The sequence below is a fragment of the Thermobia domestica genome, chromosome 4 (assembly GCF_964235325.1).
Source record: "Thermobia domestica chromosome 4, izTheDome1.hap1.1, whole genome shotgun sequence".
Lineage (NCBI taxonomy): Eukaryota > Metazoa > Arthropoda > Insecta > Zygentoma > Lepismatidae > Thermobia > Thermobia domestica.
In genome coordinates this window covers 10,066,894-10,080,962 of record NC_137457.1, presented here as the reverse complement: position 1 = coordinate 10,080,962, position 14,069 = coordinate 10,066,894, and the positions used below count along the sequence as shown (strand labels likewise).

General features: G+C 31.6%; 1 protein-coding gene across 3 annotated transcripts in view; it reads right to left on the bottom strand.

The window, feature by feature from the left end:
- Positions 1 to 14,069, bottom strand: part of LOC145683707 (uncharacterized) — a 66,195-nt gene that overhangs the window by 31,653 nt on the left and 20,473 nt on the right. For all 3 annotated transcript variants that reach the window (XM_081755146.1, XM_081755147.1, XM_081755149.1), the window contains exons 7-12: positions 12,983 to 13,036; positions 8,256 to 8,309; positions 6,835 to 6,912; positions 5,032 to 5,109; positions 4,516 to 4,593; positions 3,042 to 3,098 (exon numbers count right to left, since the gene is read on the bottom strand). In XM_081755146.1, the coding sequence (XP_081611272.1) occupies positions 3,042 to 3,098; positions 4,516 to 4,593; positions 5,032 to 5,109; positions 6,835 to 6,912; positions 8,256 to 8,309; positions 12,983 to 13,036 (399 nt within the window). The remainder of the gene's footprint in view (positions 1 to 3,041; positions 3,099 to 4,515; positions 4,594 to 5,031; positions 5,110 to 6,834; positions 6,913 to 8,255; positions 8,310 to 12,982; positions 13,037 to 14,069) is intronic.

Below are 14,069 nucleotides of genomic sequence, written 5' to 3'. Positions count from 1 at the left end.
CGAAATTTAAATTTTTGGCAATTTTTTACCCATGAAAGGGAACGACATAGACACCCAATACTGATAAAGGTACATACTATGGTCCTAGGCTACCACACCAAATTTTTAGATTTGGCAATTTCCAAAATTTAAGGGGGGTGGTCCTATGTACCCCTAAAAGGGAATGAGGTGGACCACCCAAATTTATCATAATACATATTAGGGTCCTGTACTATAATACCCAATGTTGAAATTGGGCAATTTCCAAAATTTAAGGGGTGGGCCAAGGTACCCCTCCCAAATTTTTCAAGGGGTGCATTAATATACCCATGTCTTATGAAAGGTAATGGACCCCTGTATACGACCATATAACCATATAGGGTAATAACACCTCATCCAAGGGGATAAATTAGGTCAAAAACCCCCGAAATTTGAATTTTTGGCAATTTTTTACCCATGAAAGGGAACGACATAGACACCCAATACTGATAGAGGTACATACTATGGTCCTAGGCTACCATACCAAATTTTTAGATTTGGCAATTTCCAAAATTTAAGGGGGGTGGTCCTATGTACCCCTGCCAAAATTTAGGGGGTGGGCCATGGTACCCCTGCCAAAATTTAGAGGGGGTGGTCCTATGTACCCCTAGGTCATTGACCCCGGCCAGGGACCATGGGTCCTGAGGCAGGGACCCAGGGGCCAAAAAGTTAGGCAAAGTAAGGCCATTACTACTAACACTTGGAAAACATTTTTAAAATTATTTCTTCTGTTTAAGCTAGTAATTATTGAAAATTTGGATGTAATATCAAATCTTCTTTCTTTTCTTCACGCATACAATTAAAAACACCAAATAGAAAGACCAATAGTTTACACTGGTAGAATTTTTATTTCTCTGACATTTTCAGTTTCTCAATTCTAATCAGCTATACCTTGTATTGTTATTTCGGTTTCATTTCTGATTTATAAGCTTTGAAATCTTCAGAAAAATCAATTTTGGTATCTCATAGTACGTAAACAAGAAATTACAAGGAGATTTTCATTTAAGGGGAAATCGCACTTCAAGTAATCCATTGTAATTAAAAAGAATTAAAAATGCTTCTAAAGGAATTTTTAATATTGATGTATTTTTGTTCGGGAAGTTATTCCAAATTTTCAACTATTTATGAGATACTCTGCACAGCATCCTTAAAGTCGAAAAAAAAAAACTTTTTTTTTTTTTTTTACTTTGCCTACAAATTTCTTTAAAGTAGCTGTAAAGACTGCATTAGTGGTACATGGATTCAAATATTATTTTCTTACATTTTGCAAAAGCACAAATCAGAAAAATAGAAAAATTAAACTTTCTCTATATAAACATTTTGGCTAATTATTGTAAGTTGTAGATGTCATAAATTCTGTGACAAGAATTTGCTATGATATGCTTATTTACATGAGTAATAAAAGAAGAAATGGAATGCCTTGAAATTGTGGCCCACACCAGCACAGACCCGCCTCTAGTTTTACTGTAATAATTACTAGTCCTGAGCATACATCATTTTCAGCACACACCACACATAAACTTCGGATTGCTTTCCGAAATAAGATAGACATGATTTACTGAGCCATAGTACTTTCTTCCAATCATCGGCAATCCATTTCTATATAAGCAGCACAAGGATTTTCTACCGTTGAGAAGTTGCGATCAGGAGGAATTAATAGACAATTACATAAGTTGATACATTTGAACTAAATACATTATGAAAAATAACTTACCATCGAGAAAATAGAGGAAGAAGAGAAAGAGTGACAGAGACGAAAATAAGTAATTATTTTGACTTTCCTTTCGACTTCTTTCGCTTGATGATAATGTAGAAATTCGGTAAATCATTGTGGTAAATATACTACCCTCTCCAAACAATTGTAATTCATGCTGATACGCTGATTTGGTTGTCGAACATCCTCCTTAGAACATCTAGGATGAGTTCATGGTCCGATTCTAGATCATGCAAATTTGTGAAAAACAGCAGTGTGTCCATAGTTTCTCTTAGTGTACTCCATTTTCCTCTCGGATTCGTCTCCTGCTTACAGGATATAATAACGAATCTAAAACTACAGTTATTACATTTTTTCATTTCACTTCAAATGTGGTTCATATTATACATGCTACAAACTGACTACTTTTATATTTCCGACAGTAATAATAATTTATGATGTAAATACTGAAAAGAAAAGTATTAATATATATTATGTGTAGTCTGTTAAATCAAAGGCTTCTAATCTTTTTTGACTAGCGATACAATTTTTAGAACGCTTACGACTTTACGGCCAAAATATATTAATCAGCTTCTTTATTATAAATACAATATAAATTTATAATATTGTAATAATATATAAATTGGAATGGTAATATAGAGTTTAAAACAATATTAATATATTTTTTTTTTACTTCATAGTGTTCTCCAAGTATCGCCAAGTGAAGTTGAACATTAATGCTCCTGTTTGTTGGTACTGTATGTCTCAAAATTTATTCTAGTTTATCATCAAACGCTTCATGCTCCTATAATGTCTACGTTGATAGATCATCTGGATGGTACAAATATGCTTTTTAAATTGTCAGATTCGATGTCTCACTCCACGGAGCTGTGCAACACATCAATGTATCGCAAAACATCGGTTGGGAAAACCATATTAAGTGATTAATTTTGATCATTATCAATATTTTCAAGTAAATAGCAAGGAATATCACGATGATTCAATGATACAGCTCTCGTGTCTGGTGAGGGATCCTTGGTTCGATCTCAGATTTTGGAGCTTTTACTCACAATATTGTTTTCGTGGTTCTTTTCGGTAATTTAGATTTCTCCACTTAGAATCTTATTCCGCCACTTTGATTCATAATCCTTCACGGTAATTAATAATCCGTTTCCTTGAGCTTATAGGGCATAATTGTGGAAAGTACGGCACACAGTTAATTCGTTTAAAAAATACTAAAATGCCTTCGATGTTTTTCTGCTGTATTGATATACTGAAATGATATATTGTAATGCTGTTCTATGACCTGATACATGCCTGCCATTAATACCTGATATGTCACGCCTACTCCTTAATTCATGCAGCAGATTTTTCGTTCCATCTGTTCCTATAAAAAATAAAAAAAGTTTCATTACAATCATACTTTGCATTTTTTAGGAACAAGTACTATTCTTGTGAGGATAAAAAGAAAACATTAATTCCTTCAGGATGTGTGTATAATTTTCTTATAAACTGTAATATTGTCTTGTAAACTAACTAAGTTTAAATGTAACTTATAATTTATGCATACAATGAACCAGCAGTTAACAATGTTTTGTGTCTTTGCTTCACTTCACTTCACCTTTTAGAAATTTGTTGAATGACTTAACTACAGTATGTAATATATAAGTAATTTTTTTTACAACATAGGTCCGCGTCCTTATGATCCATAAGTAAGTAATCCCTATCCATTTACGTATTGAAAAGGTATTTCTTTCATTTGGTTAATAACAACCAAATAAGTTTCCGTATCCTTGATTATGTATCCTACTTCACTTAGTTATTGTCAATTGAGCTAGGTAGGAATGTGTACTGACTTATCACATTACTTAAAATGTGTTAATATCAGGCGTGCTTCAGGAATACATTAGCGAGTCGGTTTGTCAACTAGAAGAAGAAACATAAACATTTAACAAAATATTTTTATTTGAAATGGTTGTCGTAATATAGACTTTATATTGATTTAAAAATTTCATTAATATTTTATTATATGATATCGAACCCATAACAATTATTAAAGGACATAAAACAATATATTTCACTCAATACTGACGCTGTTTGAAGTTAAATTACTTTTGACTATATATCTTAACAAGTATCTCCATAAGCAGAAATATTTAGGGATAGAAGGTTCTAATATTCTTTCTTCTATCATATAATAGAACAATTAAATACTGTATCAAAATAATAATTTAATGTTATGAAGATATCAATTCTAGTATTAATAACTTAAGATATCAGAATATATAAATGATATTATAAATTATTTTATGATGAATGCGTGCACTCTAAGCTATAAGAAATGCCCCTCAGTAAACTGCGTACAAGTTGTGATCGAATTTTCTTTGGAAGCAGTTGTTGCGAATCTAGGCAAGAATAATTACTTTCAGTATATATATATATATATATATATATATATATATATATATATATATATATATAGATAGATAGATAGATAGATAGATAGAGAGAGAGAGCCGTTGGGGGAAGAGGAAAAATATTAATTTCAAAGTTTCAGAGCAGTTATTTGGTGAATTAAGTTCTTAATATGATGAGTCTACAAAGGCTAGCAAGTGAATTAACTAACGAAGAACTAACAGAAGAAAGAGATTGTGTATAAGATGTCGAAAAATAGTACTCACAAAATTATATATTAAAAAAATAAATAAACTTTTCAGCTTTATTATAGAAATTCTGAACTTAGTTGAACGTAATTTAAAACTTATTGACTATTATACATTCATATTCAAATCTGATATACGTACGAAGACGTTCTATATCGGCCAATAATCTGTGGCAACGAAATCCATCTCCGTCTGTTGAAGATATCAAATCACATGGATCTGCAAGTATTTATAAAAATATTCAAACACAGTACATTATTTGTATTTTAATCACATACATTTATATATATATATATATATATATATATATATATATATATATATATATATATATATATGAATTCATAAATTTATGCAGTTAGGTATATAGTTAGGTTGGTATTTCTATATATATATATATATATATATATATATTTATTTATGAATATATAATTTCGAGATTACAATTTACTCTTTAAGCTACAGAGATATGTAATTAAACGTTTGTTTCCATTTTAAAATTTTTAAGAATTACTGGTAATCTTGCTTTGACTGTTATGGGATGATTTAAAGGAAATGGAGTTACTTCTTCTATATATATTTAAAGGTCCCGCGTGTCAATTTTTATATTAATTTTGTTATTACATACTATATGATAATGAAATGAAATAAATCTACCTTCAATATCTCTTTCCGACATTTCCCAAAGACAGCGTTGTAAGGCATCATCACTTCTTAAAATTGCATTCCATGGTTCTGAAATATTACAAAAGAAAAGTTTATCTGAATACCAAAGCAGTATTTCCTTTATTATTTTGTATTACTATCTTCAAACTTTATGGATAAAGTATTTTATTTACTATAAGAAAGCTATAACATAAACTTTCATTAGGGTATTTTCCAACTTGTTTTTATTTCATGTATTTGTGTTAATGTCAGCCGATCGAGTATTCCGTATGTAAACTTTATCTGTGGATCAGCCATTGATCGCGTATGAGGTGAATTACTACAAATTACGTATTGTTGCCAGTATCACACTAAAAGACTTGATGGGGATAGACTTAAATATTAGTTTTACTTTAATAGTTGTCGTACAAATTCAATTCCCTGTCATCAAAATTAGTTTTTTTCTGTCGATTTTCTTAAAAACTGTATGTGCAGATTTAGCACCACGTACGTCAATTTGTTCAATTTGATGGGATTGTTTTATCGTTTTACATTTTTCCCTCGTTATACTCTTATGACATTATGGAATTATACTCTTAATACAGGGCATGTCAAAATGGCGAATCCAATATTAGAACTTTATTCTTTGAAAAATAATACATATATGCTATTGAGAAACATGCGCTTCGAAAGGTTAACTCTCAAAGTTTAGTTTTCACACAGTGTTTCCAGTTTTTACCATTTCTAGCAACCAGTTAAGAAAAATGACGTTGACTGAGGAACAGAGGTCATTCTGTGTGGTTGATTATCATGTAAACAAATTTGTGATTAGCGTGCAAGGGAACTTTTCGTACCCAACATCGGAGATATTCACCTACGGGGAGGACCATTAGTACCGCCACTTCCAACAACATTGGTGGCTTGCATCTCTGCATCACAGTAGCCATTGGTGATATTGGCCGCGATATGCCATAAAAGATTTGGTAATATAAATACAATTCTATATAAATACTACAAATACTGTGCTACATATCGCGAGGTTCTCACATCGATCAACTCATCACATCGTCAATCACATCTTTCTTGTGATATGTTTGAAAAAAAAAACTTTAATAGTTTACCTTTATTAAGAGACATATCGTAATGTTTAATAGATTTCATAGAATAAATCTCTGAAATCTGGTCCATGATTTTGACTTGCTCTGCAGTAAGCATGGAGAAGACTTTTATAAAGTACTTATAACTGACTTTTAGGAGAAAAGAGGCCAATCCCACTGCTTTGCATGTTCGCTTCCTACAAGTGACAATAGTTCCAATTATCATATTTATAATAGAAAAGAATGTCAGTTTGTCATTAATGCCTACACCTAATAGTACAAAGTTAAGCATATACTTGTCGCTACCTGTACTACCTGTCTTCGTGATGTTAGTAGATGACACTAGGATACAGCAATTGGCAGATTTAAAAATATTATGGCGATTAGTTTGCAAGTTAGAAACTGAATTGTTTCAATTCAATTACTTCAATATACGACAAGGCCCGTAACCATATGAACATTTCTGCAGCAATATATTGTGACTATTTAATGATAAATGCAATTGTATAATTTCAATTTAGTTATATAAAAATTGATAATGATCATGCCGAACATGGCTAATGATCATCTTTATTATTAAGACATTAATAAATAATTACAACTATTAATTAAGCACTATTTTACAAAGGTGAAGGCTGAGTACTACAAATAGTTTTATTTAAAAAAGAATTGGTAATAAAGAAAAATATAAGCATTTATGTAAAATAAAATTAAGTACCTCCGGCTCCTTTTTTCTCTATGTCTCTAATACATGATTTCATCGCATCAGTTACTGACTCCAGGAAACCCCAACGATCTTAACATTTCAAAATTCATGAAAAAGAAAAATGAGAGTACCATTAGATAATTACATAAACATATTCAGTACACGGTATACCAAATGCATATTGTATCGGTACACGGTATATCGTATTAAGACTATAAGTAAGATTTAAAAACTATCACCTTGTGTTGTTTGTACGTAATTGTACATAATGAACTAAAAATAAAGTTCATTACGTGAACTTGCTAATTACTCTTTCGAAATTAAGGCGAAGAAATCTACGGTCCTTTTAATACCTATGTTAAGAATGATAATATAGTTAGTCCGCTTACCTTCTTCAAGTAAATATGTTTCACTAATTAACAACAACAATTTTTTCCAAAGTTCTGGGAGATTTGTTTTAAATTTTTAGTTTCATAACCATTAACCTTTCTTAATTAATACAATATTTGTTCAACATTTTCTAATTCTTTTAACTCAAAGATATAGACAAGCAATTCCCGACTTTAATTTCGAAAAAATGGGGATCAAGCTTGACTTTTGAGGAGATTTTGTTTTTGATTATCTCTGCATATTTTGTAAACATTAATGATCGTGAAGAACCTCATAAACCTAGCGTGTACTCACAGCCTCCACGAGACTGCAGGGATCAGTGATAAAGTGATCACCTATGTGCTTTAGATATCTAGTTCCATCCTACCTCGCCAGCTATACTTTGTGTTGGAAAATATCATATGCGTAGATTTTCTTTGGGTTGTCGTGTTTCCTTCTTCTTTCTTCATTAAATCATTTCATTTATCATCATCATCCCTGTATTTATAAGCCTCGTTTTATAATCGTGGGGCTTCGAACTGGAAATTTCATTGCATACTTTCCACTACTTGAATTCCGTTGTAATGGTATTGTACGAGACTGAAATTGCTCAACAAAAGTAATAACTGTACGTTTTGATCTCTGCTGAGAGATAATAAGTGTCTTTAAATTGTCAGTATCTTCAATTTTGATATTAATTTTTATGAAGTGCATTATATTTACATATAAACTGAACCATACATATTATTATGATTCAGGGGATTTCCACAGATAGCACTGTCTCTATCCTACCTTTGTAATGTACCATGACGTAGGAATTCTGAGTTTTGGAAAATCCGTATCATAAATTGAATGAAAATGAACAAAAAAATTAATGTGACAATTATTATAGAATCAATGCTTATAATATACTAATGACTTATGTTTTCTTATAATGGAAAGGTAATAACAAAAGAATAAGTTTATCTTACACTATATTTACATGTAAATGTTATAAATTATATTTTCACATCGCTTCGGGACATTACCTGGATAACCTTTGAAAATGTTTCTGAGATGCTTACCTTTAACTTCCCTGTTTTCCAAGGTATGCAGAAAGTGGTTAAGAAGATCTACACCTATATTGAAAAATAATAATGATTATTGGACAATTAAATACATATTCATTAATTTGTTATTGTTGTACAGTTTTCTATATATTTAAATTACAAGATCTGTAGCTATATCGTATTTACGTTTTATGTACAAATATATTACCACATATAATGGTGTTTTTTATCAGTAAACGTATTAGAAATACCATCATGTTACTTAGAGCCAATGGGTATAAATATCATAATCATATTTGGGTAGAAATATAAAAAATACTCATCACGATTTCGCAGAGGGACTGGAGTCTACTTTTCCAATTATAAGCATTTGAGCATCTGCCTGTCCGTTTTACGGCAACTGAGATAATTTTTTTTTAGATTTCAATTAAACTTTACTATATTTTTCTTTAAGATTTACAGAATAAGCCTAATTTTAGAGTTAACTCTGTCGGAGATTAAGAAACAAAGGGAATAAAATTACACGTTTGGTAAATTATGTTTGTACATGATATAATGCAACAATATTACTCTATTAATTTCGTAAAAATGATGCTATTTAAGTCTGATGCATTCTGACATTTTCCTTTAACGAGTTCCAATGATTTGTATCTCTTAGGATTGCAGCTCGTCGAGAATAACATGTAAAAAGTGACAAATTTAACCATAGCCTCGTAGTTTATTCGTTTTCAAAATCTGATAACAAAATTATTTTCCCATCTTTCAGCCTTCGTAATTATTATTACTTGGGGCTGAAGTTAATAACCCGGGTTCATCATCATTTCCAGTTTGTGGCTACTTCTTTAGTTTTTTACCTCTCTTCCACAAATGAAAGCTACATAGTTTACTGTGTTATAGGATGCAATTCACCTGTAAAACGTGAAATCTAACGCTCCTCACCGGAGGGGATAAGCGCAATCAAATGCATGAAACCATGGTTACGTTGATATGGATTCAAAGATTATAATGTTCTTCAGATATGATAATATCACATAGGTAGATGTTGAGCGGACGTTTTCGGGCCTGAAACACATCTTAACGGAAATATACCGTAGTCAATATGTTGGCGACTTTAAAGTAATGCTTATGATATTGTGTAAAATGAAGTGAATTATGTGTTAATGGTGCCACTGTTTCAAGACGTAATGCAATATTTACGTAATACTCTCATCGTTTCTTGTTATAGCATTTATTAACGTATTTTACCTGCAGTTTCATGTTCGTAATATTAATACTTCTACGATTAGGAATTTACGGTCTATTTCTTCGTTTCGATGGATTCATGTCATTAATCCTTTCGAAGCTATACTAATCAATTGATACTATGTACAAATCATAATGTAGATTAATGAATTTGGGTAAATTAATGACATAACATAAATAATATTTCCAGTATAAACTGTCATCTTTAAAATTTGTTTCTCTGCCATTTTTGTTACATTATTTTACTATAACTGCCATTCTTTATTGACAATAATAAAATTAAGAAAATTATGTCTACGAAGTGCAATAAAAACTAGAGTATTTAAGGGGTTTGTCATAAATTTAATATTTACTTTATCTTTTTAAAGTTAGCAAGCATTATGTGAAAAACAAAATTATGGTGAAGTGTTAGGAACTGTTCATAAATATCGTCTAAGTATATTGACTGCTACATTTACAATAAAATATCCAAATGTGTGAAGTAATTTCGTCACTTCCCATCTTTACGGAACTGCACTGTTTCAAATGTTATATTCGTATTTCCAGTTCGGAACAATATGACTTGATAAAGGTAGGCGTATATTTCCATACAGATACGTTACTTTACCTTACTTATCTCTGATTTGTTCAAACAGTTTTTTTGGTAATTTACCCTTCAATAACTCGGAGGTAAAATTACTGTTTGACTATACGAAGGCAATATTATTTAAGTTTGTACTCTTACCTCATATTTCCAAAGAACCCATCTAAGATGATAAAAATCCAACCAGGGTGTGCTAAATGTGTTGGAAGTTATCCATTTTAAACTTGCAATGCAAAACTCATTCTGACGTAGTGGAATCATGTGAAGAACAGAATGTCACTTCCAAATACGTAGGTGGGAAACATGTGAACAAGGATATGTCAGTACCAAGTAGAGAATTTGGATGCATGTAAAGAACGGGTACCTTGCTACCATGGAAGTACGTCCGACACATGTGAAAATGGGAATGTTATTACATGTAAGTAGGTCGGAAGCATGTGGAAATGGGAAGTCACTATCACATAAGTAAGTCGGAAGCATGTGCCAAAAAGTACTAGGATCCACTACTTCTGGTTGCAATAGAACTGAATGAGAATTGAACCAATTTTCGCGGTACTGGATCCATATCAAATATCGAATACCATGTTTTCACTATGTCGATCAGCATTGAATCCGGAAATTATAGATGTCCTCCACTTTCAGTGTGAATCGAATGACAAAGCTCGAGACGAAACTTGCGATTCAGTATCCATAAAAAAATCATTTCTCGTTATTTCTTACCAATTTTCCCGTATAAAGATAAATATTGAACCGGCTTGTTCGATGGTAGTAGTAAATTTATTCGATTTCGGGCTTAGGTAGAGAGAGATAAGAGTTGTGATCCAATCAATCCGTAAGACGCTGCATCGATTAGGGAAACTGTATTTTAGTATCTATTGTCATTTCCGGTCTCTACCAATCAACGTTGCAACCGGAAATAATCTATTCTTGGTAGATATACCGAGTAGAAATAGAGGAAACTTCATTCTGCTTCCTACCGTTTTTCTATAAGACTTCCAGTCATAGAGTCTGGATAAAATACAGACTGTATAGCATAGTTTGGAAATCTAATTGTAATTAATAACTAAACTGTATGAAACTAACCCCAGTCCGTCCAATCCAAGAATAATTGTAATTAAATTATTTATTATTGTTGTTTTGTGTAAAAATTGATCATTTTAACCTACAGTTTTATTAAAGATATTGTAATGTCTTCATCTATATACCATGGTGGTTAACTGTATTTTAAAACACATAGGTGATAAGTGAAAATTGAACCTTAGGAAAATCAAGATGGAGGAAAATAGACAGCTCAAAAATAAAAATCGATATCCATCATTAGTTTACATACTAGAGGCAAATGTACTTTGAAATTGACATAAATGCTTCTCTAATGGGTCACTACAAAGTTTCAAAGGAAATTTTCCTTTTATTTTACCCAGCCCTAGTTTTTGATTGTTGTGGTGTGTTCGAATGGTCATCTACGTCCCTCGTAAGAAAATGAGTGTCATATTAGAAGTAAGTCTCTGATTGTTAGAAGTTTGAGGAAGTTTGAGGGCGCTCTTAGGACTGTGAGTGTCAATGTCAGTAACACGCAAACAACCAAGATGCTATCTGCACTTAATCGTGTATTTTTATACATATCTGGTACACACACACAAACAAATTATATGTTTCAAAAGAATTATCAATCTGAACAAATAAAATTCTTTTTAGTACTAAAGAATAGTCTTTCTCCAATACCATGTATCAAAATTTACCATCATTGATCTGACCGATGTAAACTATCGAATTATATATTATATATTTGTGTATAGTATCATATCTTTGCAAAAATTTAAGTTAAAAAATTAATGATAGTTGATATGCTTATTTTCAATACATCTTGTTTATCTGACAAAACCTATAGGAACTTAGAGAAAGCAAACTCCTCATTATGTTTAAATCCTTTTAGTTACTGAAATATTTAGTGTAACAACGTTTTATTAGTCCAAAGCTGTCACACACACCAAATATATTTGTAACCAAAATAAATTTAACATAAATAACCGTTCTTTTGTCTCATATTCTGATAAAATTTGTAAATATAATATGTACACATAATCTTTAGAAATGTCCATTGCAACGGATGTTGATTAATGACAATAAGGCATATGTTTTTTTTTGAATCGCCAGATTGTATCAAAGGAATAAGACAGATTTTGAAAATAAAAACGTGACTTTTGGGATATATCTTATTAATCGTGTTGAATTCTGGGATATACCTCATAACTAAGTCATTCTAAGACTCTCATAACAAAAGTTAGATTTGGATATATTTCAGTATTATTTTCATCCGAATATGCTGTGCTGTTATCGCACAGCATTAGTTTTTAAGTTTACCTCAATATTTGTTTTTCCTTTGTTCTCGGGAGCAACTTCTGACGATTTTAGCTCACCCATTTTATGTTGTTCAGCTTAATAAGATGCATCTATTTCTATTTACCTTATCGTTTTACATTCTTTCCATTAAAGACCAGTGATCTTCAATTATTTTATACATTTTTACGTTTTTTTAAAGATCTAATGTTTACAACATTATCATTACTTTATTGTTCGTTTTCCTCTCATCTACATATTTCGGAAGTAAACAGAAGTTAAACAAAGAGAATTTTGAAGTAACATTTTTTCTAATAGATTTAATTCCGTGACAATTCAAAGCATTAAACAGTCGTTTATGTTTGTAACCATTCCTTTCTATACATGATTTTAAAACTAAACTGCAGTAAGGTAAAAGACTGATACTACCACCTGATTGTACATGGAACAATTTAGAGATTTTGTTCAATTTTTATCATTGAGATATGTAATTCATATTTTAAGAATATATTTAATACTTTTAATGTATTTAATTTATTTGTTTTGATCGAGTGTTGTCAACTCAAAATTGAAATAATACCTTGGAGACTTGCCTCATAACATTGGCTTTCTGGTCCCTTACACACATTCCCATCTAAAGAAAAAACAGAAATTTAAAATTGAATTAATTGAATATCTTGCTTTTTAAATATTAGCATTAATAGTAGCAAAGCTAGAACAGGACTGGAATACTGAAGGTAGGAGTGTTGAAAACATAATGTACAACATTATATATATATATATAGTGAGCAATTTGTTTAGGTGTGCCGTTATGAATGTTAAACTAATGGACAAAAAGAGCTGAAATATTGTATTATACAAATATCAGGAGGTAGACATCGTTTAGCATACTCGCTGATAACACAAGATTAAGTGTTGCCTACCCAACACAAAGTAGTAGTACCTAAGCCGTAAACATCATCAACGCCTAGTGGTCTACTTGCCGGTAAATGTCGACCTTCGATATAGCGATGCGTCGAAGTATTGCCGCTAGTGTGCCACTGGCGGCAGGGTTTCGTCGAGTCGAAAGAGATATTTAGAGTCAGGGTGTTGAAGTTACCACCGCGTAGCAGCAAGATCTTCATTTTAGTCCCCGCACCTTCAATCTGTCGCAGAATTGGGAAGAGAACGAAAAGAACTATCGCCTGGCATGTGCATGCGGTTATTGTTATATATTGCTTTTTGATAACGAATTGTTCCTAAAGTGTGATAGAAGGTGACGTAATAGGCAGGTGGCCAAAAATGTAGAACCAATAATAACGTGTAGGCCATGGAAGCCTGTTGCCATGAAAAATGTTGAACCACATACAGCGTCTGCGATGGTGAATGGAGCTTTATAATATTCATATGCTTGTAAGGCAGTAAAGTATAGACCTAAAAGGATTGTAAGTAGTAGATTTTGTGTAGCTTGAGTGTGATTGGCTTCTATTAGTTTATGGTGGGCTCATGTTACAGTGACTCCTGAGGCTAGTAAAATTGCGTATTAAGTAGGGGGACCATCAAGAGTAACCATGAAGTGAAAAATCTTGAGATGAATTGTATGAATTTAGATCGCAACTTTCGCCGGTAATTAGAAAGTGAATATGATAGAACTATGAAATAAAGTAAACAGACGCGCGTCATTTTGT